The sequence below is a fragment of the Theropithecus gelada genome, chromosome 6 (genome assembly GCF_003255815.1).
Source record: "Theropithecus gelada isolate Dixy chromosome 6, Tgel_1.0, whole genome shotgun sequence".
NCBI classification, from domain to species: domain Eukaryota; kingdom Metazoa; phylum Chordata; class Mammalia; order Primates; family Cercopithecidae; genus Theropithecus; species Theropithecus gelada.
In genome coordinates, this window is record NC_037673.1 from 175,994,211 (window position 1) to 176,018,020 (window position 23,810).

A 23,810-nucleotide genomic window follows, 5' to 3' on the forward strand; every position below is an offset into this window, starting at 1 on the left:
GCACCACTGCACTCCAGAAAAAAAAAAAAAACAAAAAAAACAAAAAAAACGGGAGTGTCCTTGCACAAGCTCCTCTCTCTTTGCCTGCTGCCATCCACGTAAGATGTGACTTGCTCCTCTTTGCCTGCTGCCATGATTGTAAGGCCCCCCCAGCCATGTGGGACTATAAGTCCAATAAACCTCTTTTTTTGTAAATTGCCCCGACTTGGGTATATCTTTATGAGCAGCGTGAAAACAGACTAATACACTGGGCATGTTGGTGCATGCCTGTAATTCCAGCTCCTAGGGAGGCTGAGGCAGGAGAATTGCTTGAACCCAGGAGGCGGAGGTTGCAGTGAGCTGAGATCACGCCACTGCATTCCAGCCTGGGCAACAGAGTAAGACTCTGTCTCAAAAAAATAAAATAAATAGGCCGGGCACGGTGGCTCACGCCTGTAATCCCAGCACTTTGGGAGGCCGAGGTGGGTGGATCACAAGGTCAGGAGATCAAGACCATCCTGGCTAACATGGTGAAACCCCATCTCTACTAAAAAATACCAAAAAAATTAGGTGGGTGTGGTGGCGGGCATCTGTAGTCTCAGCTACTTGGGAGGCTGAGGCAGGAGAATGGTGTGAACCTGGGAGGTGGAGCTTGCAGTGAGCCGAGTTCGTGCCACTGCACTCCAGTGTGGGCGACAGAGCAAGACTCTATCTCAAAAAAAAAGAAGAAAAGAAAAGAACAGAGAAGCAGAGAGAAGCCAGGCTAGCTGCCCCAGTAAAGACTCAGGCTCTCATGATCCCAGGCCACTTCCAGACTGAATCAGTTCTCAGCTGTGCCGCAAGTGATCCCTGCCCTACAGGGATCCGCACACATTACTCAGGAAACTGTCTTCTTACTATCCAGTTTTGAGAGTTTTTATATATTCTGAATACAAAGTGGTTTTTAAAAATCATATGTATGATTCACAAATGTTTTATCTAAGTCTATGTTTCTGTTTTTGTTTTTTTTGAGACAGAGTCTCCCTCTGTCACCCAGGCTGGAGTGCAGTAGCGCGATCTCGGCTCACTGCAAGTTCCGCCTGCCGGGTTCACGCCATTCTCCTGCCTCAGCCTCCCGAGTAGCTGGGACTATAGCAGGACGAGCCGCAGACAAAACTCCTCAGACACCAGATTAGAGAAGGAAGAGGTTTTTTATTCGGCCGGGAGCGTCGGCAGACTCGCGTCTTAAGAGCCGAGCTCCCTGAAGAAGAAATACTCGGCCTTTTTAAAGGCTTACAACTTTAAGGGATCCATGTAAAAGGGTCATGATAAATCAAGCAAGTGTGGGGAACGTGACTGGGGGCTACATGCATCAGCTAACAGAACAGAAAGTTTTACAATGCTTTTTATCTTACAGTGTCTGGAATTTACAGATAACACAAGTAGTTTAGGTCAGGGGTTGATGTTATTATTATTATTATTTTGTTTAACTCCTAGGGCCGGGTGGTGGTGCCAAGGTTGTCTGGCTATTTATCTTACTTTTGTTTCTTTCTGTCTTTCCTCCTGTCTTGTGAACTAGGCAAGGTGGCGGGGGGAGGAGGTCAGCAGCAGTAGTAGTGGTCTCCTTCCTTAGGACTACAGGTGCCTGCCATCACACCTGGCTAATGTTTTGTATTTTTTGTAGAGACGGGGTTTCACCGTGTCAAGCCAAGATGGTCTCGATCTCTTGACCTCGTGTTGGGATTACAGGCGGAGCCACCGCGCCTCACCGAGACTGTAAATTTTTGCAACTTTTTTGTAAGTCTAAAATAAGCCTGTAATCCCAGCACTTTGGGAGGCTGAGGCAGAGGATCACTTGAGCCCAGGAGTTTGAGACCAGCCTGACCAACATAGCAAGACTCCATCTCTGGGGGAAAAAAAAAAAATTAGAGCCTTTGGTCCCAGCTACTTGGGAGGCTGAGGTGGGAGGATTGCTTGAGCCCAGGAGTTCCAGGATGCAGTGAGGCATGTTGAGGCACTGCACTCCAGCCTGGGCAACAGAGCACGATCCTGTCTCAAATAGAAAATGATTTCTAAATAAACTGTGTTTATTTAGAAACACAGTTTAGGGGCTGAGTTATGCACCGCTTATGATCTACTCCACAGAAGTTCTGATTTCTTTTCTGTGCAATGGTTCTGCCAGCCTTTCTGCCTCCCAGAGGTCCTGGTGGGTGGACATCACAGGCTCCTTAGGGCTCTGTGGAGGCTCAGGGAGGAGCTTTCGCTTCCCTCCTGATACTGGTGCCTCCAGAGCTAGACAGGAAGATGGAAGCTGGGTGGCCTGAGCAGGGGTGGGGGCTTGGCTGGCCCTTCTGTCAGCTTGAGCTGGCTTGAGCCCAGGCAGGGCCCTGATAGCCTGGATAGGCTCAGAGGGAGGGAGGTGGGGACCAAGAGACCCAGGGAGGGCTCCTGGGGCCAAGACCCAGGTCCCTGCCCTGCATATCCGCCAAGGGACTTCCTCAGAAGCTGCTGATGTCAGGCTTTGGCTTCCTGCTGCAGAATGAGGGGATGAACTTCAAAGGGAGGACACTCAGGCCTTGGAGGAAATGAGAGCTTGGCCGACAGGAGGGCCTGGACTCGTGAAGACACATGGACACCCACAAGCACAAAGACATGGGTGTGTGACAAGGGACCAAAGGGCATGCAGATATGTATGCATGGTGCACACAGGCACTCTGGGCACAGCCCACTGGCACCGTCAACCGCTGTGTGGTGGCCTGCATCCCACCCTTCAGGCAGGCCCCGTGGGGCAGGTTTCAGGGAGGAAGGAGGCTGAGTGGGCAGTCTGAGGACGCGGCCACCACTGCCCCCTGGCACTGCATGTGTGTCCCAGGATCTAGGAGGCACTCTTCCATCACTGAGCCCCAAGATGACTGTCACACCTTCTTCTAAAGCAGGGGCCGGGCCTGAGCCCTGGCCCCTGCCCTGGAGGAGCACACAGAGCCCCCAGCTGGGGCATATCTGGTTTCTGGGGGCGGGGGCAGGGGCGATACCCAGAGCAGGAGGAAGAAGGGATTCTGAGAGAGCCCGGCAGGCTCCAAGCCTCAGGCTGGAGCTGGGCTTGGGGCAGCAAGGAAGGACCAGGTGCGAGGGCAGAGCCATGCGGCCCGACCCCTGCAGCACGGACTGTACCTGCGTGTGGTCTCCCCCAGCTCCTGCCCATGCTTCTGGGTCAGTCTGGACTTTGCCACGTCTGACCAAAAGCCACCGCAAACCCACTCAAGCCAAAAGAGGAAGTGGCCATTAGGCACAACTGCTTAGACTGGGAGGCCAGGGGCGCTCCAGGCGGGGCGAGGGAGGTGGCCGGGGGCGCTCCAGGCAGGGCAAGGGGGACACCCAGGGCTCCAGACAGGAGTCCTCAGGTGCCGCCTTTCCTCTGCCTGGCAGTGTGGGGTCTGTCCTCCTCAGAGTGGCCCGCCATAGTCCTCCTCCCCACTCCGAGTTTCCTGTCCCAAAGTTCTAAGGAAGTTTCCAGAACTATGTCTCACCATCTTGAGTCAGCCTCGGCTCAGTGTCCATCTCACAGGCTTGGAAGGGGCAGGAGTCAGCGCTGTCCAGACCACAGGGCCTGAGTGTGGGGAGGGCTGCTGTCTTAGGTAGGCTGTGGAGGGTTGTTACCTTGAGGCAAGAGGGCTGCAGGGCAGAAAGTCACGGCAGGTGGCTGTTGTCGAAGGCCCAGGAGAGGCCTGAGAGAGGGATGGCCCACAAGGGTTGACCCTCCCGCCACCCAGGGGGCCCTTGTGCAGGGAACCCCTGCAACCGACTGAGGCTGGCAGGCATGAGGTTTCCTGAAGGAGAAAGAGCTTGGTGGGGCCCAGTGTGGCTGGGGGGCGCTGGGACTCCATTCGGAAGCCAAAGGCACTGGGAAGGGCTTCCGCAGAGGAGGGTGCAGCAGGGGTTGCCAAGAACAGTCTGGATGGGGGCAGGGAACAGATAAGGTGGGTGGGGGAGTCAGCCGGGAGCCTGGAGCTGGCTCCAGCATAACGTGGGGGTCTCCAAGGCCCTGGAGAAAGTGGGGTGATGCAGCAGGGGGCACGCCCACAGCTGGAGCTGACCCAGATGGACAGCTTGGGCTCTGCCACATGGGACTAGGCAAGGAAGCAGCACGAACAAGCAGGAAGTGGCGAGGCAGTTTCCAGCTGGCTTCTCTCCCCTGTCCAGACTTTGGTTTCCTCCCTGCCGGCCTGGCCTGGCTCCCTGGCTCTGTGTGGTATGGTCACACCCCCACGCACCCCCTCCACTGAGTTGGGGCGGGGAGAGCACTGAGGCTGCTCTTCCTTTCCTGGGCTGACCTCTGAGCAGCAGACGGGGCTGAGTGTTCCCCAGCTCGCCTCTACACACAGCCCGTGCCACCGCAGCCGACGGCACCATGAAGGACGAGGTAGCTCTACTGGCCACCGTCACCCTCCTGGGAGTCCTGCTGCAAGGTGGGCTGGCTCCTATCTAGGAAGAGGGTGGGCCTCAGATCCCTACAGCCTGCCCTCTGCCCCCTAGGTCCAGGTGGAGGGCAGAGGCAGGGACTCCAGCCCAGGCCCAAGCTGGAGGAGGGTGGGGACTTCCAGGGACCTAGGGGGGCACCTGGCTGTGAGAGCTGTAGGACTTGGGGGTGGCAAGGGTGCCAGAACAAATGGTGGGATAGCCATGGGCTTGGGGAAGCTGAGCCCTGCTCTTTCCAGCTGTCCCCTCTCTGGGCGTCCCAGCAAGCAGCCCCCAGTCCCTGGCCCTGCTTCAAAGGAGGCACCTCCATACTGGGACCATGTGGAGCAGGGCAGAGGTGGGACTCCTTCCTCCAGCCCCCTAAAAGGAGCCTGCTTAATGCCTTTCTCAGACTGGCCCTAAAGGACACATTCCTGGGCCAGATATCCTAGCCACTTAGAGACACCACTGCCCCACAGTGTGTGGGCTAGGATAAGGCACAGCCTGGGGAGGGGGCTCTGAAGAGGCTGAACAGACAGGCCAGCCTGACCTCCAGCTGCACCCACACTGAGCTGGATGGCCACCCTGTGACACCCGTCTGCAGGGTGCCCAGCACCAAAGGTGCCAGGGCTGCAGGACTCAAGGGGAGATGGTCAGACGGGAGGTCTCGGGAGGGACTGCACAGCCAGCACTGGCCTGTGTGTGGTCTCGCCTGGCCTCCCCTGACCGAGGGAAGGGCTCCTGCTCACAAAGAAACTTTGGGGCCAGCCCACCCTCTGCAACTACCCCAGCCCTGGGGTCCTGGGGTTAGGCTAGGAGAGTCCCAGCTGCAACCTCCTGGGAGCAGAAGAGAAGGTGTCTGTCAGATTTAGGCCTGGGACCAGAATGCAGGAACGGAGAAACAGGTTTGGAGCCACAGGGACCCAGGCTTTAGTGATCCTGGCCTGAGGCAGGGTCAGAGGGCCCTGCTGGTGGGCTCTGGTAGGTGGGTGACCAGGGACTGTTAGCTACAGGGCGTGTGCTTCCTTGCACCTGGCAGGATGCGGCCAGCTCTGCCCTCAGGCTCCCGAGGCACTTGCTGGCCAGGGACCTGAAAGCTGCATTTGCCTGTGTTTTGCGAGTGAAATGATTCAGAAACAAAGACTCAGGTGATCTCTCTCTGAGCAGATGTCCCTGTGCCTCAATCACCCACCCTCCCCCAAACACTCACAGGTTGGGACAGGGCCTCTCTGCGCCCCAGGCTTCAGTCCTGCCCTCCCCGCTGAATGTCAGGGACACAGGGCAGGCCAGGGATGGGTCAGACGGGAGGTCTCCTCACGCAGGAGAGAGCGGGGAATTGTTCCGCCTTAGGGAAGAGAGGACACGGCCAAGTGAAGGATCCTTCCCACTCCCATCTCCGGGGCTTCGGGTGTCCAGACCTGACTCCTGCTCCCCCTCCTCCCCCAGCCTACTTCTCCCTGCAGGTGATCTCGGCGCGCAGGGCCTTCCGCGTGTCGCCGCCGCTCACCACCGGCCCACCCGAGTTCGAGCGCGTCTACCGAGCCCAGTGAGGCGCGGCGGGAGGGCGCGGGACGGGGAGCGAGCCCCGGGCGGGTCCGGGTCGCAGGACCAGCCCGGCCGGCGTGCTCATCCCACCCGCCCACCGCAGGGTGAACTGCAGCGAGTACTTCCCGCTATTCCTCGCCACGCTCTGGGTCGCCGGCATCTTCTTTCATGAAGGTCGGGGTGTGGGGCTGGGGCGCACGCGCTGGACCCCCTGGCGGCCGCGCAGCACGCTCACGAGGTCCGCGCGCACCTCTCGCAGGGGCGGCGGCGCTGTGCGGCCTGGTCTACCTGTTCGCGCGCCTCCGCTACTTCCAGGGCTACGCCCGCTCCGCGCAGCTCAGGTGAGGGCCGGGCGGGCAGCGGGGCGGGGCCGGGGAAAGGTCGCGGGTGGGCGGGGTCCTGGGGAGCGGGGCCCAAGCTGGGGGCGGACGACGGGCCGGAGCCCAGCGCCTTTGGGAATTCGGCGGGCGAGCCCTGGCGGCGGCCGGAGGAAGTCCCCGCGGGGCCGGGGCCGGGGCTGGGGCGGGGAAGAAGCGGGGCCTTCTCGCGCCACCGCCCCGCTGACGGCCGCCCGCAGGCTGGCACCCCTGTACGCGAGCGCGCGCGCCCTCTGGCTGCTGGTGGCGCTGGCTGTGCTCGGCCTGCTCGCCCACTTCCTCCCGGCCGCGCTGCGCGCCGCGCTCCTCGGACGGCTGCGGACGTTGCTGCCGTGGGCCTGAGACCAAGGCCGCTGGGCCGGCGGAGCCGGGAACGAAGAGCCGGAGCCTCCAGCTGCCCCGGGAAGCGGCGCTCGCCTCCGCATCCTAGTCTCTATCATTAAAGTTCTCGTGACCGAGACCCGGGCTGCGTTTTCTGGGTCCGCGGGGGTGGTGCACCGCGGGCTACGGACCCTGGAGGGGCCCAGCCCAAGCCCGGGCAGCCCGGCGGGCTTCCTAGAGGCGGCGTGGGAGGGGCTGCGAAGGAACGGGACCTCCCCCTGGGGCGAGACTGGATCCGGTCTTCACCTCCCACCCCACTCCCTACTCAGCCTCCGGGTTACAAGGCCGCCCAGTCCTGCCGGGGTTCACCCAGCTAGCGCTCAGCGGTCTGCTCACCGGTCCCCCTCCTCAGGGGCCTCCCCTCTCCTGACTCTCAGCCACCCAGTCCCTCGTTCCCTGGCCTTCGCAGCTGACACTAGCCTGCAGGCGCGGGGCCCAGCACCTAGTTGTGCAGCTGCAGTGCCACCCACAGCCTGTGGATCTCTCCCCCCGTGAGGGCAGGCGCCTTTTGGTCAGCACTGGATCCCCCTTGTTAACTGTAGGTGTTCAGGGCAGCCCTCCCAGGTCCGCAGAGCTGCAGGCACCATGGGAACATAGTGAGTCGGTGACAGGTGGTCTCAAGGAAATGTGCAGAAGGCTTGGGGATTCAGGGGAGGCCCACAAAACAAACAAGTGCCTTTTAGCCGAGTATGCAGGAGAAACGGAGAAAGGAGAGCTTGCCAAGCAGGGGCAACGGTGTGTGCAAAGGCCCTGAGGTGAGCGGGAGACCCTAACGTGCCAGAGGAGGGTGCCGGGAACCCAGGATGAGGACCAAGCTGAGACACACGGAGGGGAACAAGGAGGCTGGGAAACGCCTTCAGCTTGAGGAGCTAAGGGAAGGCCTCATGGCAGGCCTTGGACATGGGGGAGGCATTGGGGGACTTGCTGTGGGTATTGTGGTCCCACATTCTGAGCTGCTTTCACCAGTGAATTACTGCCTTTGCGGCCTGATCTTAGGAACGGGGGTGAGGTGGTGCCGAGGTGGCACTGCGCCTGCAGACCAGGCTGGGTCCTTGACTTAGCAGGGCAAGCAAGGTCGCTGCTGATGCTGGGTGGGGAGGCCCAGTGCCGGGCTTAGTTGGCACGTTGGGGCACAGACCAGACAAATGAAGCCAGGCGCAGGGGCAGAGGGAGATGTCCAGGGCGTTCACATTGGAGGCACACACTTCATTAACCCTTTATTACAAGTCACGCTCTTATAGAAGTATATGTGGACTTACGTGAAAAAATCAAATGTATCCAAGAATAAAAAACACAGCACATAAAGTAGTATATGCATTCCAGTGTTCGCGCCAGGGACAGCGGGCGCCCAAGAAAAAGCTCTTCTAAAACGGCCTGACTGGGGCAGGCCGGGTGCGAACGGTTCCAGGCCTCAGGCACAGTGTGGGGGCCGCCTGCCTCCTCCGCGGCCCGGCGGGCGGGGGCAGCACCAGCTCCTAGGGCCTCCGGGCCAGCGGCGGACCCCAGGCTGGCCCAAGCCCGGCGCCAGGCAGAACCCTTCGGGCGGGGCCGTATCTGGCCCTCCGGGGACGGCAGTGACGACATCCCCAGAAACGTGGGCTTCAGGGCTGGCCACAGGGAGAAGCCCGCAGCTTAGTCGGCCTTTTTCAGGAAGATCTGGAAGAGCCAGACCCAGGGTCAGCAGGGCCTCTGAGCTCCGCCAGGGTCTCTCTGGCTACTCCCCGCGCCTGGCCTGGCCCTGTCCGGCCTCACCTCGCTCAGAATCACCCACACAGGGGAGTCCGTCTGGATCGAGAGGCGCAGCGCTTCCAGAGGGCCGAAGGCTGGGTCCACCTCTCCCTCTGCCACTCCCTTGTAGAAGGAGCCTGGGGGAGGGCAGCGCTGAGAGGGTGTCCCCGAACCCCAGCCCACACTCTCCCCCAGCCCCCTACCCACCAATCTGGAGGTAGCCGTCAGGGCTCCGAGGGTACCGGAGGGTGGCGGTGCGGCCCTCCTGCAGGGCCTCCTTGTCCGACTGAGGGTTCTAGGGGCAGAACCAAAGGCTGAAGCAGGTGGCTGCGGGAGGCCCGACCTCAATGCACACCACACCCTACCGCACTTACGTCGAAGGGCAGCACCTCCACAGACGTGTTGAAGAGCTTGTCCTCCGGGTGCTCGATGTTCCCACTGCGGAAGAAAAACCTGCGGCCAGGAAGGCCTGTGAGCTGTGCAGGGGCAGCGCTCCAGTACAGCACCCAGCGCCCAGCAGAGAAAGGCCAGGCCTGCACCGGGGGGCCCCCAGGCAGCTGTCAGGCTGTCCAAGGAGATCAGGGCCTTCCTCTGGGAGGATGGTGAGGTGAAACATGGCTGAGCTCCTAAGGGCTGCCTGACTGAGTCCTCACAAGGTAGCTACCGTTAGGAGGCCCACTTCAGATGAGGACACTGAGGAATGTGAGGTTAGTTTGCTGGTGGAGCCTACACCTGGGGGCCCCCCAGCCCCGCCCCCCATCGCAGACCCAGGTGCTGGCACTGACCGCTCCAGTCTCAGGGGTTGGAAGAAGCGGAAGCGGATGAAGTCGCCCGCGGCAGGGGTGAAGGCCCAGAAGAAGTCCTCGCGCAGGTAAGCTTTCTCCAGGGTGAAGTGCTGGTATGTCTTCAGGCTCGTGCTCACCTCTGCTGGCGGGTTCACATGCTCCTTCCGCAGCGCCTGCTTTCCGAAGTCCTTGTCCTGCAGCAGAGGAGGGACAGCGGTGATGGCATGGGCCCCGACCTGGACCGCGGCATGGGGAGAGCGTGCAGGGCAGCCCACCTTCAGTTTCTGGATCTTGCCAGCCAGCGAGGAGTGAGTGCCCACATGCTGGAAGAGGGACGGCTTGAAGCGGATCCGCAGGTTGGCCTTCTGCCGGTCACAGTGCTTCTGTGGAGGGCGGGCGGCACCCCAGGACTCGGCTGAGCCCTCCTTCCTCCACACGGCCTCTCCTGGAGGCTACCAGGGCCCTCCCACAGTTGACAGTGCCCTCTCTTATGTGATCAGATATAAGGACAGGGACAGTTTGTGCTGGAGGCTGCCTGCCCCTTGGCCCTGCCCCTGCCAGTCCCTCCAGCTCTTGCTCACCGCATCCTTCTCGGGGTTGCAGACTTTCACCCACAGAATATGGTCCAAGAGCCAGTCAATGGGCTTGTCCCGGTAGAACATGAGGATGAACTCTACAATCAGGCTCAGGTCCAGCGACTTGAACATCTTGCCTGGTAGGAAGGGGGCCTGAGTGGGCAGTGCTGCTCCGCCGTACTTCCTTTCTCCCTGCAGGGTGCCCCCGAGAGTCCCACAGCAAACCCAGGGCAGGCTTCAGGCAGGTGTGAGCACAAGGGGGCAGACAGGTGGTGAGGCCAGATATGGCTGATGCACAGGCAATGGGAACAGGCCAGGCGGGGCTGCAGCACGCACACCAGGCAGGGCCCAACCTGGGCAAAGGACTCAGCGTGGGACTGGGAGAGGATGGCAGAGGTGGGTGGGACTCAAAGGCACGGTCAGGTTAGGGGAGGGGCACACCAATGAAGCCCAGCTGGGAGAACTCCAGGATCATCCAGTCCTCTGAAGGCTGCTGCAGCGCGAAGTTCTTCATGGTGCTCAGGTAGTTGGGCTTGGCCACGATGTCATCCTCCAGCTGCAGGTTGAGCAGAGAGGGGCTGGGGCTCAGGAAGGGCACCCAGATGGACGAGACCCATAGCAGGGCAGGGCAGCGCAGGGCTTGGGGCTGACCTGTACATAGTAGATGCCTTTGGACTGCGCGTACATCATGAGGAAGCAGTAATCGAGGTTCTGTTTGGTCCTCCACCTGTGGGCCAGGGCGGGGCCTCAGGAGCTCAGACCCCTCCACCTCCAGTGCGGCCCCACAGAGAAGCCGCTGGGTGGGCAGCTTCTGTCCCCCCACCCCCATGCACAGGTCCTCCCATGGAGAATTCAGGGCACTGCAGGGAAACGCCCTGGAATCAGATACCAGTAGACGGGTTCTCAGCACAGGCGGGCAGGCTGCTGGGGGTATGGGGGAGTGCTAGTACCTGACTCTCTCCTTGGGGTCCCCAAAGGACTCTCGGAGGCGGGAGAAGTCAGGGTAGAAGTGGGGGGAGGGTGAGATGACCTCCAGGAGCCCAGAATGGATCTCCGTGGGGAACCTGGGGGACGGGAAGGCCCAGTCCGTACGCAGCCTCCAGGGGCTGAGGGGGGCCGAGCCCAGCAGACCCTGGCTCTTTCTTGAGGCTCACCCAGTGCCAGCCCCCCACCACCCCCTACACCCAGCCAAGTGAGGCAGCAGGGCTCCACAGGGGCTGGGCCACTCTGCACACCCACCCCTCCCCCACCAGGTCCCTGCCTCCCCACAAGATAGGAAAGGCGCTACCTATGGGGAGGCAGGAACCTGCCAGCACAACACCCCGCAGAGAGCCCTCCTGCCACCAGCTCTCTGGGGCCACCAGTACTCACAAGGCCTTGATGTTCTCTGTCACTGCCGAAGTGTACTGTGAGTCGGTCTGTGGGTGAGACCAAGCACCCTCCCTTAGTGCTGCCGCTGCCCCAAAAGGCCTGGAAGGGCTTGGAGAAGGGGCATGGCTTCAGATGCCCCCCACGTGGAGGTAGCGAGCCTGCTGTGCTGAGAGCAGAGCAAGGGCACCCCCAGAGACAGCCCTTTCCCTTTGGGACTGGCACGGCCAAGGGCGGGGCGAGGGGTGTGCCTAGGGGTAGAGGGCGCCAGGAAGCCCCTTCTTTTCAACTTTCTATCTCGGAACATTTGCGAACGAAACTAGCAACTGAACTGCCCACAGCTTTCTCCTCCCGAATGGCTCCTGCTGTCAGTTCTATACCGCGGGGGCTCCTCTGAATGTCCCCCAATCCCGCGTCCTGGCTCACTTGCCTCAGCGATCAGCACCACGATGACCGAGTCCTCCTTCTCCTGCGGGCTCAGCTCGGAGATGAGCGAGTGCAGAGTGTCAGTCAGGTACGAGTGCACCTCGCGCCGCACGCTCGGGATGCCCATCACCACCGACACTATGGGGGACGGAGGCGCGACGCTGGGAAGGGCGCGGGGGGAACCCGCCCCCCCTACCCCGTGCTCCTCCCTGCCCACGCCCCTACCTCCCGTGCGGCCCTGGCCCACGCGCACCGCGGGCTGCAGACTGCTCTCCTTGGCCAGCAGGTGTGGCAGGTGGTGGAAGACGGTGGGCAGGTGCAGCACGTGCCGGTGTGAGCCGTTCCACGGCTTCAATCGGGGGTCCTCTGGGTGGGTCGTGAAGGATCGGGACTGAGACCAGGGAGCCTACAACCAGCCCACCCCCGCCTTTTCCCCCTCCCGCCCCAGACCTCACCTGTTAGGCGGCCCCAGGTGCGATTGCCGTCTCCGTCTCGCAGCGCCTGCCTTTCCGACACGGCCCTCTTGATCTCGTCCAGCACCAAGTTGAGCTCCTTGGAGCGCTTGAGGCTCTCCTGCTCAGCTGCGTGCAACCGATCGCGCAGCGCCAGGAATTCCCGCTGGTAAACGTCCACAACGTCGCCTGCAGGTGGTACGCAAGCCGTCACGAGGGGGCAGTCTAGAGCCGCCCTAGGGCCCCTTTAGTGCCAGCGCACACATCTGGGTGTCCATCTGTGCAACAGCTCATTTACATCTGTTCTCGTGCCTGCCACACGTGAGACAGCTGGGGTCACTCTGAAATTACGCTGACACTAATGCTTGTGGGGAGAAAACCAGGGGGATTTGCCCTCTTCCCGGGGTTATTTTATTCTCTGAGGAGGCGTCTGAAGTGGGAATACAATTTCCAGACCTAGGTAGGTGGATCCTAAGCAAGGGCTGGAACAGCCTCAGACCGAAGCCGCTCTGTCCGTTGGCCTCCAAAGCCCACTCTTGCTTTTGGCAGCACATGCTCCTTCCAGGGCATGGGATACCCAAGGTCCTGGTGCTAGTTCTTCACTGTCCTCGTGGCAGTCGCTGGTTGCCCACCTTGCCCTGGATTGTTAGCCTCACAATGGCCCCGGGGGTGGCTGCTGCAGTTCCAGGAGCCCACCTCACTTCATTGCTCAAGGACAGTCAACAGCAGTGAGGGGACTAGCTCTGAATGCTCTGGTGCCTGTGTCTCTGGAGACCTGTGCTGTGCCTGGGGCACCCTGAAGGGTCCGCATGCCCCCCCAGGGGACCCATGTCAGAACCTCCAGCTGGGCCCAGGCATGAGGGCTATAGGCAGATGGGGCAGCACACAGGTAGGGCTGCCCGACAGTAGAGAGGCACCACCAGTCTGGCAGGGACCAGTGAGCAAGACTGAGATCAACAACCTCCTGGTGGCTGGGTGCCCACAGTCCCTGCGGAAGTATGCTCAAGGCCTCTGCCAGGCGAGCCTCTGAAAACCTATGTGGCCTGCAAGGCCTTATGTTTCCAAGTCTCCAAGTTTAAGACGCCTGACAGAACTCCCTCTACCCACAGATAGCTCTTCCATTCCTTGATCCTTGGTGGGTTCACAGACCCCAGAGTTCCATGGGATGGCCTCACCCCGCCAGCGGCCCTGTGCATGATCAAGGTCATGATCAGGCAAAGTCCAGTCACCTCAGGACACACCCCTTTCCAAAGCAGAGGCAGGAGGTCGAAGTGCCAAGCGACCAGGGAATAGGAAGGGGTGGGCCTGGGCAGGAGGGAAAGGTGTAAGGAGCAGGGAGCCAAGTGGATCTTCCCTGAGGCATCTCTTACCCAAGAAGCTAGCCCCCGCCCTCCCACACCCTGCCTCTCTGGGGCTAAGGCTGAGGCCAAGTGGAGCCTCTGGACAGGCCCCGGCGGGAGGGAAGGGGGAGTCAGATTACCGGATCTGCCAGGCTCCACGCTGGGCTCAGGGGCTAGGTTACCCTGGAAACCTGACCCTTTGAATGCAGAGCTGGCTACCCCCAACACTCACCCATTGCTGGGCGACACCGAGGTGTAGGCAGCGGTTGCCCACAGGGATGGGACTGGAGGTGCAGAGGCCTACAGAGCCATCAGGAGTGGGTTCAGAGCCACCTGCACCTGCAGGTGTGCCTCCCTCCTGCCTAGATGCCAGTCCCCGCTTGCCTACTTACAGCCACTGCCCATCCCCGAGCCCCACCCTGGCTTTCTCTGTCCCACATGACTGCCTCAGATGGACAGGCTGGGTGGGCAGTGGTGGGTGACGCTGCCTGAATCACCCTGGAAACAGCCTGCTCCTTACCCTGGCTTCCTTCCTAGGGGCCTCCCCTCTCCCCCAGGTCCTGTTTACCAGGAGGTAAAGGGACCCACGGGCTCCCGCCTACACCAACCCTTCTGTCATTTCCCTTCACACTGCAGGCCCTGGCCCTGGGCAGCCTCCCCCGCCTGCCAGCTCCCCACCCGCCTTGCCCTCAACTGTGGGTCGAACTCTGTGACTGCCTCCCCATGGGCCAGGCCCCATGCCAGGGCTCTGCCAAGCCATGCTGACACCGTATAACCTTCGGGAGCTGGGGAGGCAGCTCAGGTGAGGAGAGGGGCCAGCCTGGGAGCCCCTGCCATACCTTCCTGCCTCAGGGCCACATTGTTAAGAACAGCAGTAATGAGGCCTGGAGGCTGTGTAACCCTCCCTGGAGGCGAGTTATTAGGACACCCTGAGGCCCGCAAACCACAGTTCCCCCTGCTTCCCTCTTGGTTGGGAAAAGATTAAAGAGCCAAGCTGGGGCACAACCTTTGTGCCCTGTATTCAGGGAAAAGGGACAAGATCAGAGGAGCATAGGCAGGTATCAGGCCCGTTAACGGTCTGCTGTCACCATGCATGTGTGCGGCAGATGTCTGTCTCCTCTCCAGACCCTGCACCCTCCTAGGAGTCAAGGAGGGTGTCCATCATTGCTGAGGTCCAGGCCTGGGGAGGGGGACAGCCTGGAGGCTGGGAGAGCTGTGTGGCTGAGACCCTGGGCCGCCCCCAAGGGTCTGCCTCCCTGGGCAGATCCTTAGCAGGTGCTTGGCTGAAGGCCACAGTTTGAGTGCTGGCAGAGCTGCTCCACAGGCCAGATATGAAACTGGGCCCCAAACCCTTCTCCAGGGTCCATTTTGCATTAGTCTAAAGAGGCCGTCCTGGGCTTGACCTTGGGCTTCCAGGATGACACCCGCACCTGCTGTCCTTCCTCTCTGGTTCCCTGCCCACCTCCTTCCTTCTCTGCAGATTCCACTTCCTGGGTTCTTCCCTCAAGTTCCTGGACCCCCGCTGGCTGCAAAGTGGAGGCCAGGTTCCAATTTGGCCTCAGACTGGCTAAGCATGGTTTCACCAGGGGCTTAAGACAGACTTTCTACATGTGACAATGAGATGGGTTCACATAATAGCCTGGATTCCTAGCTTCTCTTGAGGCCTCCAATGACCTGGTCCTACTGAGTCACCACAGAAACAGTGACAGCCCCTCAACAAGGCAGGCCTAGGTCACCCCCCTACTCATGCCTCACAGGATCCTTAGGCTTCCCTCCCCTAGGGGCTGGGTCCTTGAATCTAAGTGCTCCTCTTCTTAGCTCTCCTGTTCCCCAGGCCCTCAAAGAGCCAGCCCCCTGGATGCTCCCCAGGCACAGTGGGTCCCACGGAGCCAGCGCCTCTCCCTCACTCTGCTGTCCCGGAGACTGGCTCCCTGTGGTAAGCCAGGCTTGCAGAGGTGGCTCCTGACATCAATCTGGGGGCATGTGGCTGCTGTGGGAGACACACACTGGCTGAGGACAAAGGGCAAGGGCTCATGGCTCTACCCACGACTGGAAGAGTGTGCCCCAGCCCTTCAGATAAGGCCCCACCTAGGCCTTCATGCCAGTCTGCTAGTCACCCTGCCAAGGACCCAGAATGTCCTTCCCCAGGTGACACACCCTACCTACAGATAATTCTGCCCCAGTCATGCCTGCCCTTGATAATATACGCCACCACCGGGGCCTCTGCCCCAGCCATCCCTCCCCTGTCCGGCAGTCTCCCCGCAGAGTCCCTGGAGCCCCAAGGCCAGCCCAGGCCTCTGCTCTGACAGAACAAGTGCGGCCGGCGGGCGCGCTGGCAGAGCTCGGTGAGGGTAGCTGAGGCTCGGAGGGTCCGGAAGGGTCCAGGTCCTCCCAGCCTCCTCAGCCTCTCTGGGGTGGCGCTCCGGGACAGGGAAACAGGGAAGCAGGTGGCAGGGAGGCCAAGGGGGCAGGTGGCCTCAGCCCGCTTAGGCCTCCAGCAGGCAGGCAGGCAGGAGGCCACTCTCCCGGAACCTCCCGGCTAGGGGAAGAGCGCCTCGGAGGGCTCAGGCCTTACTCGGCCCCACCATCGCCAAGACCAGTCAGGGGGGCGGGGGGCAGGGGGTCGGTCTGCACCCTCCGCCTGCAGGAGCGCTGGGCGGACGCGGAGGGCGGGGGCCAGCCCGGGAAGCTCGGGGTGCGGGGGAGGGGCTGGGGCCGCACAGGAGCGCAGGGCAGCAGTGGCCGGGCTGGCTCAGGACGCCTCTCCCTCCCTCCCCCGCTCCCATAGGCCGGATGCTGCCGAGGCGTTCCGGGCGCCCGGGGGTCGGCGAGGGAGACCCAGGACCGGGTGTCACGCCGGGGTCGCCCAGGCCGGCGCGGGGCAGCGGGAGGCAGGGTCGGGGGAGGGCGGGTGGGGGGATGCCTGACCGCCTAGCGGTGCCCTCGCGCCTGTGTCCCTCACGCCGGCCCAGGTCCTGCCCAAGTGGCTGTGGCTGGCGTTCCGGGACCTCTGTGACCTTGGGTCTGTGCCGAGACCCCCACGGGTCCCCAGCTCAGCTGCGCCCGCGGAGTCCGGTCCGGGGCACCCACGGGCGCGGCCAGTGCTGGGCGGGCAGGCGCAGCCCGGGCCCGAGGAGGACGCCGCGGCTCCAGCAGCAAACAAGTGGGGGAGGGTGGGAGGGGCGTCCTCCGCGCCGCCCGGGCGGGGAAGGGGCGCCTGCGTCGGCTTCCGGCCGCCTCCCGCGGCCACCGCCGGGCCCGCTCCCGCCGCCGACGCCCAGGTGCGCCAGGTGCGGGCCGGGCCGGCCGTGCGGGGGTCGCGCTTACCTTTCTGGCCGCTGAGTGCCGCGTACCAGGACAGCGAGAGGAAGGCGCACAGGCAGAAGAGCAGCAGCGTCAGGAAGGTGCCATTGCGGAGCCTCATCTCCTCCGATGCGCGGCGGGCGCCCGCGGGGCCGAGGCTGCATGGCCCGGGGAACCGGGGCCGGGGCGCAGGGGTCGGAAGGCGGCTGCAGGGGCCCCGGCCCCGGGGCGGGGAGGGGCGGGGGGCCCGGGGCCGGGCAGGCACCGGGCCGGGGAGCGCGCCTGCCGCTTCTCAGGGCGCAAGCTTTGTGCCCTGTACTCAGGGAAAAGGAACAGGCTCAGAGGAGCAGAGGCAGATATCAGGCTCACTGCCTGGGCATCAGGGGCGCGGGACACTGGCGGCCTCGCCTCCGCGGCAGGGCCGGGCCAGGCCGGGCTGGGCTGGGCTGGGCGGCGAGAGCCGCGGCCCGGCCTGGATCTGGGGCCTGGATCTGGGGCCGCCGCGGAGTCGACGGCGCAGGGCGGGGCGGCCCGGATTTAAAGGGGCCGCAGCACCGCCGCCGCCAGCGCCGCGAGGGGCGGGGTGGGGGCCGGCGCCCGCGATCCCGACCGGCTCCCGCAGCCCCGCCTGGGCTCGTGCGAGTCGGCCTCAGGTAAGGCCGGAGTGGGAGTGCGGGTCGACCGCAGCCGGCGCGGGCGGCGGGGGCGGCGCTCCCGGGCCCAGGTACTCTTCTCGGCAACATCTCCTCCGCGCGCGGACCCCGACCCCACTCGCACGTTCTCTGGGCTGTTTCCCGAGCGTGAGGGGCTCTGGGTGGCGCGGGGGACTGGGCGCTTGGAGCCGGGAGCCACCGTTGCTTTCGGCGCCGCCCAGGGCGCTTTCCCGCTCTGGAGCTTCCTCTGGGGTGCGGGACTGAGACGCGCAGGGGCCCGGGAGGCGGGAACAATGGGCCGTTCTAGGGGGAATCAGGGCCAATGCTCGTGGGTGCAGACGAATGACCAGCCCAGAAGCGGACCGGCTTCCCGGGACAGTGGCGGCCCAAGCGCGCCGCTTACGGGAGCAACGGGCCCTGCTCCCGGTGGTGCAGCGGCCACCTCGCCCCGCGCAGCCCAGCCGGCTCTTGATAGGGGCCCACGCCTTCATTCGGATTTTTGTGGTTTTTTTTTTTTGAGACAGTGTCTCGCTCTGTCGCCCAGGCTGGAGTGCAATGGCGCGATCTCGGCTCACTGTGATCTCAGCCTCCGGAGTAGCCGGGATTACAGGCGCCCGGCTAATTTTTTTTTTTTCTTTTTTTTTTTTTTAAGACTTTGGGCAGCGCCTGGCCCGCTCCCAGCTTGGACCTCCCAGTCCTAGGGGCCCGGTTCTGGGTAGAGGCTGCAGGGACCTCTGCCCCGCCCGCTCGGGGGAGGCCTGAGGGGCTGGACTCAGACTGGGAGTGAATGCAGCTTTGTCTTCCTAGTCCAGCCCCGGCCCACACCTGGGGCTGGGTGGAATCGGGAGCTTCTACGGGTCTGGACAATTCTCCCACAGAGAGATTGATGCCAAGAAGTGGGTGGCCGAGCCAGAGGCTGAGGTGGGCTGGATCCTGAGGCCCAGTGTTAACGGACAGGGCTCCCCATTCAGTGCTCCTGGAACTTTCCGAACTAGAGACTGGGGCTTGTAGGCGCCTTCTAGAGGAAACTCGTGTTTTCACAGGTGTCTTCTATGTGTGGCAAAGGATAATGGCTTTTCACTTAGGCTGTGGCATAAAGGGCTTTAGAAATTGTTAATAAGTTACTTAACGTTAAAACTTAGTCACCCAGGCCCGGTGTGGTGGCTCATGTCTGTAATCCCAGCACTTTGAGAGGCTAAGGCGGGAGGATCATTTGAGCTCACCAGTTCGAGACCAACCTGGGCAACATAGTGACACCTCATCTCTATAAAATTAAAATTTTTTAAACAATTTTTTTTTTTTGTAATTTTAAAAATATTTATTTATTTATTTATTTATTTTTGAGACAGAGTCTTCCCTTGTCGCCCAGGCTGGAGTGCAGTGGCCTGATCTAGGCTGACTGCAAGCTCCGCCTCCCGGGTTCACGCCATTCGCTACAGGCGCCCGGCACCACACCCGGCTAATGTTTTGTATTTTTTAGTAGAGACGGGGTTTCACGGTGTTAGCCAGGATGGTCTCTATCTCCTGACCTCGTGATCCACCTGCTTCAGCCTCCCAAAGTGGTGGGATTACGGGCGTGAGCCACCACGCCAGGCCTTTTTTGTTTTGTTTTTAAAGATGGAGTCTCGCTCTGTTGCCCAGGCTGGAGTGCAGTGGCACAATCTCGACTCACTGCAACTTCTGCCTCCCAGGTTCAAGGAATTCTCCTGCCTCATCCTCCTAAGTAGCTGGGATTACAGGCGCGCCCCACCACACCCAGCTAATTTTTTTGTATTTTTAGTAGAGGTGGGGTTTCACCATGTTGGTCAGTCTGGTCTCAAACTCTTGACCTCGTGATCCACCCACATTGGCCTCCCAAAGTACTGGGATTACAGGCATGAGCCACCGTGCCTGGCCTTTTTTTTTTTTTTTTTTGAAACGGAATCTTGCTCCGTGGCCCAGGCTGGAGTGCAGTCAGGCAATCTTGGCTCACTGCAACCTCCGCCTCCTGAGTTCAAGCGATTCTCCTGCCTCACCTGCCTGAGTAGCTGGGATTACAGGCATGTGCCACCATGCCCAGCTAATTTTTGTGTTTTTAGCAGAGACAGGCTTTCACCATGTTGGTCAGACTGGTCTCGAACTCCTGACCTCAGGTGATCCGCCTGCCTCAGCCTCCCAAAGTGCTGGGATTACAGGTGTGAGCCACCAGGGGCGCCCAACCTAATTTTTGCATTTTTAGTAGAGATGGGGTTTCACCATGTTGGCCAGGTTGGTCTCCAACTCCTGACCTCAGGTGATCCGCCTGCCTCGGCCTCCCAGAGTGCTGGGATTACAGGCGTGAGCCAGCGTGCCGGGCCAACAATTTTTTAAAATTTTAATTTTAATTTATTTTTATTTTGTATTATACTTTAAGTTCTAGGGTACATGTGCACAACATGCAGGTTTGTTATGTATGTATACATGTGCCATGTTGGTGTGCTGCACCCATTAACTCATCATTTACATTAGGTGTATCTCCTAATGCTATCCCTCCCCACTTCCCCCACCCCACGACAGGCCCTGGTGTGTGATGTTCCCCTTCCTGTGTCCAAGTGTTCTCATTGTTCAACTCCCACCTAAGAGTGAGAACATGTGGTGTTTGGTTTTCTGTCCTTATGATAGTTTGCTCAGAATGACGTTTTCCAGCTTCATCTATGTCCCTACAAAGGGCATGAACTCATCCTTTTTTATGGCTGCATGGTATTCCACAGTGTATATGTGCCACATTTTCTTAATCCAGTCTATCACTGATGGACATTAGGGTTGGTTCCAAGTCTTTGCTATTGTGAATAGTGCCGCAATAAACATATGTGTGCATGTGTCTTTATAGCAGCATGATTTACAATCCCTTGGGTATATACCCAGTAATGGGATGACTGGGTCAAATGGTATTTCTAGTTCTAGATCATTGAGGAATCGCCACACCGTCTTCCACAATGGTTGAACTAGTTTACAGTCCCACCGACAGTGTAAAAGTGTTCCTATTTCTCCTTATCCTCTCCAGAACCTGTTGTTTCCTGACTTTTTAATGATAGCCATTTGAACTGGTGTGAGATGGTATCTCATTGTAGTTTTGATTTGCATTTCTCTGATGGCCAGTGATGATGAACATTTTTTCATGTGTCTGCGGGCCAACAATTTTTTTTTTTTTTTTTTTGAGATGGAGGCTTGCTCTGTCACCCAGGCTGGAGCCCAGTGGCGCTATCTCGCCTCCTGCAAGCTCCGCCTCCCAGGTTCACGCCATTCTCCTGCCTCAGCCTCCTGAGTAGCTGGGACTACAGGCCCCGCCACCATGCCCGGCTAATTTTTTATATTTTTAGTAGAGAGGGGGTTTCACCGTGGTCTCTATCTCCTGACCTCGTGATCGCCCCGCCTCGGCGTCCCAAAGTGCTGGGATTACAAGCGTGAGCCACTGCACTTGGCCAGACCAACAATTTTTTTAAGGAAAAAAAAAAAAAAGTGAGTCAGCTGGGCACTGTGGCCTACACCTGTAATCCAAGTGAGACAGCCAAGTATAAAGGGGTCCCCGAGAAACTCCCACCTGCCGAAGCACTGAAAGAACTGGGTGGAGCCACAGAAGCTCCCACTCTTTGCTGGGGAGGAGCTTGGCCTCTTCTGTTGTGGGTGGAATCTGGGATTCTGTCTGTGAGGCGAGAGACCAGCTAGCGGCACTCTCTCAGAGTCCCTGTTTCCCCTTTTTTCCCTCTTGCCCAATAAATTACATTTTTCTCACCCTTCAAAGCGTCTGCGAGATTAATCTCTGATAGCCGCGGGACAAGAACCTGGCTTTTAGCTGAACTAAGGAGAAAGTCCTACAACAGTTTGGCGTGCAACATGGGGCTTGAGAAAGGGTGAGTGAGATGCAAACCAAGAAATTTCTTTCCTCTCTCTCTTTTTTTTTTTTTTTTTGAGGCGGAATCTGGCTCTTTGGCCCAGGCTGGAGTGCAGTAGCGCGATCTCGGCTCACTGCAAGCTCGACCTCCCGGGTTCACTCCATTCTCCTGCCTCAGCCTCCTGAGTAGCTGGGACTACAGATACCCGCGGCCACGCCTGGCTAATTTTTTTTCAGTTTTAGTAGAGACAGGGTTTTTACTGTGTTAGCCAGGATGGTCTCGATCTCCTGACCTCGTGATCCACCTGCCTCAGCCTCCCAAAGTGCTGGGATTACAGGTGTGAGCCACCACGCCCGGCCTTTTTCCTCTCTTTCTAAGCCTATTTATCTTCGGACTTCTGAGGGGGAGGATATGGGAAACTGTGACCCCACCCCCGTTGTTCCCGGGGGTCGGGAAGGTTGGCCTTGGTCTCCACGGCGTTTTCCTTCCTTCTGGACAGATGGGCGAAGGGCGGTTCTCTGTCACCCAGGCTGGAGTGCAGTGGCTCCACTTCCGCTCACTGCAACCTCCGTCTCCCGGGTTCGAAGGAACCTCCTGTCTCAGCCTCCTCCCAAGTAGCTGGGATAACAGGTGTGGACCACCATGCCTTGCTAATTTTTGTATTTTTAGTAGAGATGGGGTTTCACCATGTTGGCCAGGCTGGTCTCTAACTCCTGAACTCAGGTGATCCACCCTTCTTGGCCTCCCAAAGTGCTGGGATTACAGTAGTGATCCAGCCCCCAGGCATTTTTGAACTTTTTTCTTTTCTTTTCCCCACCGGGTCAGAAGTTGATTTTTTTTTTTTTTGAGATGGAGTCTTCCTGTGTTGCCCAGGCTGGAGACGCTATCTCGGCTCACTGCAAGCTCCACCTCCTGGGTTCACGCCATTCTCCTGCCTCAGCCTCCCGAGTAGCTAGGACTACAGGCGCCCACCACCACGCCCAGTTCATTTTTTTGTATTTTTAGTGGAGACAAGGTTTCACCGTGTTAGCCAGGATGGTCTGGATCTCCTGACCTTGTGATCCGCCGGCCTCGGCCTCCCGAAGTGCTGGGATTACAGGCGTGAGCCACCGCCCCCGCCCGCCCCCGCTTTTTTTTTTTTTTGAGACAGAGTCTCGCTGTGTCACCCAGGCTGGAGTGCAGTGGCCCGATCTTGGCTCACTGCAAGCTCCACCTCCTGAGTTCAAGCGATTCTCCTGCCTCAGCCTCCCGAGTAGCTGGGACTACAGGTACCCGCGGCCACGCCCGGCTAAATTTTTGTATTTTAGTGGAGATGGGGTTTCACCATGTTGGCCAGGATGGTGTCAAGCTCCTGATGTCGTGATCCGCCCACCTCAGCCTCCCAAAGTGTTGGGATTACAGGTGTGAGCCACCGCACCCCCCGCCAAAAGTTGACTTTTAAGGGAGTTTTTTTTTTTCCATTTGGAAGGTGTTTTGCTGGGCTGGAAAATGGGGATCACCGTTTATATTTTCTGTGGAGTTTTAATTGTGAAAAAGGATTTATGAGTTTGGTCTTAAGCTGTAGCCAATCTGGTGTGCTTTGTGTGTCTTTCTGTGTGGTCCCTAGTAAACTTTGCTGCGGGCCTCCATCTTGTTTTATGTCCTTGGGGACATGGCCTGTAACCCTGTGGCAAGGCATGGCTTAGCCTCCCGGGTCTCAGAGTTCATTCTGGCTTCCCAGCTGAGTTTTTTCTGGTTTGGTATCTGCATGACCTTTTGCTATTTGTTGATTCCCCTCCCCTCCATGAACCATGTTGCAGTTTCCTTTTTCCGAGCCTTTAGTAAAGTTTGAAAGCCAGGAATACTGGCCATTTGGCCTGGGTAAAGTCGGGTAATAAATTTTAAAAGGACTGTATTAAAGAGTGCTATCGTTAAAAGTCAACTTAATTAAAAGCAGATATTCAAGCTCTAATAACCCCGGACTCCTTCGGAAAAACAGGAGGTGCCAGAGACCCTGTTTTGCGACAAACCTGTTTTCTTCATAGAACCCCAGGGATTAAAAGCACCCAGAGGCCAATGATCCAAATAAAAGATTGGCAGACAAAGGATCTTCTGCGGACTGGCTTTTATTCTGCCTGTGTAACTGTGTATGTGTTGTGTGTGTAATGTCTATAAAAAGAGCTCTAGGCCGGGCGCGGTGGCTCAAGCCTGTAATCCCAGCACTTTGGGAGGCCGAGGCGGGCGGATCACGAGGTCAGGAGATCGAGACCATCCTGGCTAACATGGTGAAACCCCGTCTCTACTAAAAATACGAAAAAAACTAGCCGGGCGTGGTGGCGGGCGCCTGTAGTCCCAGCTACTCGGAGGCTGAGGCAGGAGAATGGCCTGAACCTGGGAGGCGGAGCTTGCAGTGAGCCGAGATCGCGCCACTGCACTCCAGCCTGGGTGACACAGCGCGAGACTCCGTCTCAAAAAAAAAAAAAAAAAGAAAAGGGACAAGATCAGAGGAGCATAGGCAGGTATCAGGCCCGTTAACGGTCTGCTGTCACCATGCATGTGTGCGGCAGATGTCTGTCTCCTCTCCAGACCCTGCACCCTCCTAGGAGTCAAGGAGGGTGTCCATCATTGCTGAGG

The 23,810-nt window shown here is 59.6% G+C and overlaps 2 protein-coding genes across 5 annotated transcripts; one reads left to right on the forward strand and one right to left on the reverse strand.

Moving 5' to 3' along the window:
• The first annotated feature begins 3,973 nt into the window (after positions 1-3,973).
• LTC4S (leukotriene C4 synthase) lies at positions 3,974-6,795 on the forward strand. Its single transcript, XM_025388569.1, has 5 exons — positions 3,974-4,424; positions 5,860-5,959; positions 6,062-6,132; positions 6,218-6,299; positions 6,536-6,795. The coding sequence occupies exons 1-5, from the start codon at positions 4,367-4,369 to the stop codon at positions 6,675-6,677; spliced, it is 453 nt and encodes a 150-aa protein (XP_025244354.1). The 5' UTR covers positions 3,974-4,366; the 3' UTR covers positions 6,678-6,795.
• A 1,125-nt stretch (positions 6,796-7,920) lies between these two features.
• Positions 7,921-17,200, reverse strand: MGAT4B (alpha-1,3-mannosyl-glycoprotein 4-beta-N-acetylglucosaminyltransferase B). 4 transcript variants are annotated; one of them, XM_025387770.1, is made up of 15 exons: positions 16,718-17,176; positions 12,054-12,239; positions 11,824-11,964; positions 11,603-11,736; positions 11,176-11,222; positions 10,755-10,868; positions 10,456-10,531; positions 10,246-10,360; positions 9,811-9,941; positions 9,505-9,612; positions 9,230-9,423; positions 8,819-8,897; positions 8,652-8,739; positions 8,469-8,581; positions 7,921-8,372 (listed from the first exon to the last, which is right to left on the reverse strand). In XM_025387770.1, the coding sequence occupies exons 1-15, from the start codon at positions 16,812-16,814 to the stop codon at positions 8,349-8,351; spliced, it is 1,647 nt and encodes a 548-aa protein (XP_025243555.1). In that variant the 5' UTR covers positions 16,815-17,176; the 3' UTR covers positions 7,921-8,348. The 4 variants fall into 4 exon arrangements, with proteins under 4 accessions (XP_025243555.1, XP_025243554.1, XP_025243553.1 ...); XM_025387769.1 differs by having other exon boundaries at positions 7,921-8,581; positions 16,718-17,200; XM_025387768.1 differs by having other exon boundaries at positions 11,603-11,964; positions 16,718-17,200.
• Between the last annotated feature and the right edge of the window lie 6,610 nt (positions 17,201-23,810).

Excerpts from the sequence above, each read along its gene's own strand:
- LTC4S (XM_025388569.1), top strand. The coding sequence starts at position 4,367 with ATGAAGGACGAGGTAGCTCTACTGGCCACCGTCACCCTCCTGGGAGTC. Across the intron at positions 5,960-6,061 it reads GAGCGCGTCTACCGAGCCCA|GGTGAACTGCAGCGAGTACT; the intron begins GTGAGGCGCGGC and ends CGCCCACCGCAG. Across the intron at positions 6,133-6,217 it reads CGGCATCTTCTTTCATGAAG|GGGCGGCGGCGCTGTGCGGC; the intron begins GTCGGGGTGTGG and ends CACCTCTCGCAG.
- MGAT4B (XM_025387767.1), bottom strand. The coding sequence starts at position 16,814 with ATGAGGCTCCGCAATGGCACCTTCCTGACGCTGCTGCTCTTCTGCCTG. Across the intron at positions 11,223-11,602 it reads TCGTGGTGCTGATCGCTGAG|ACCGACTCACAGTACACTTC; the intron begins GCAAGTGAGCCA and ends TCTCACCCACAG. Across the intron at positions 9,942-10,245 it reads CTCCCAGCTGGGCTTCATTG|GCAAGATGTTCAAGTCGCTG; the intron begins GTGTGCCCCTCC and ends CCTTCCTACCAG.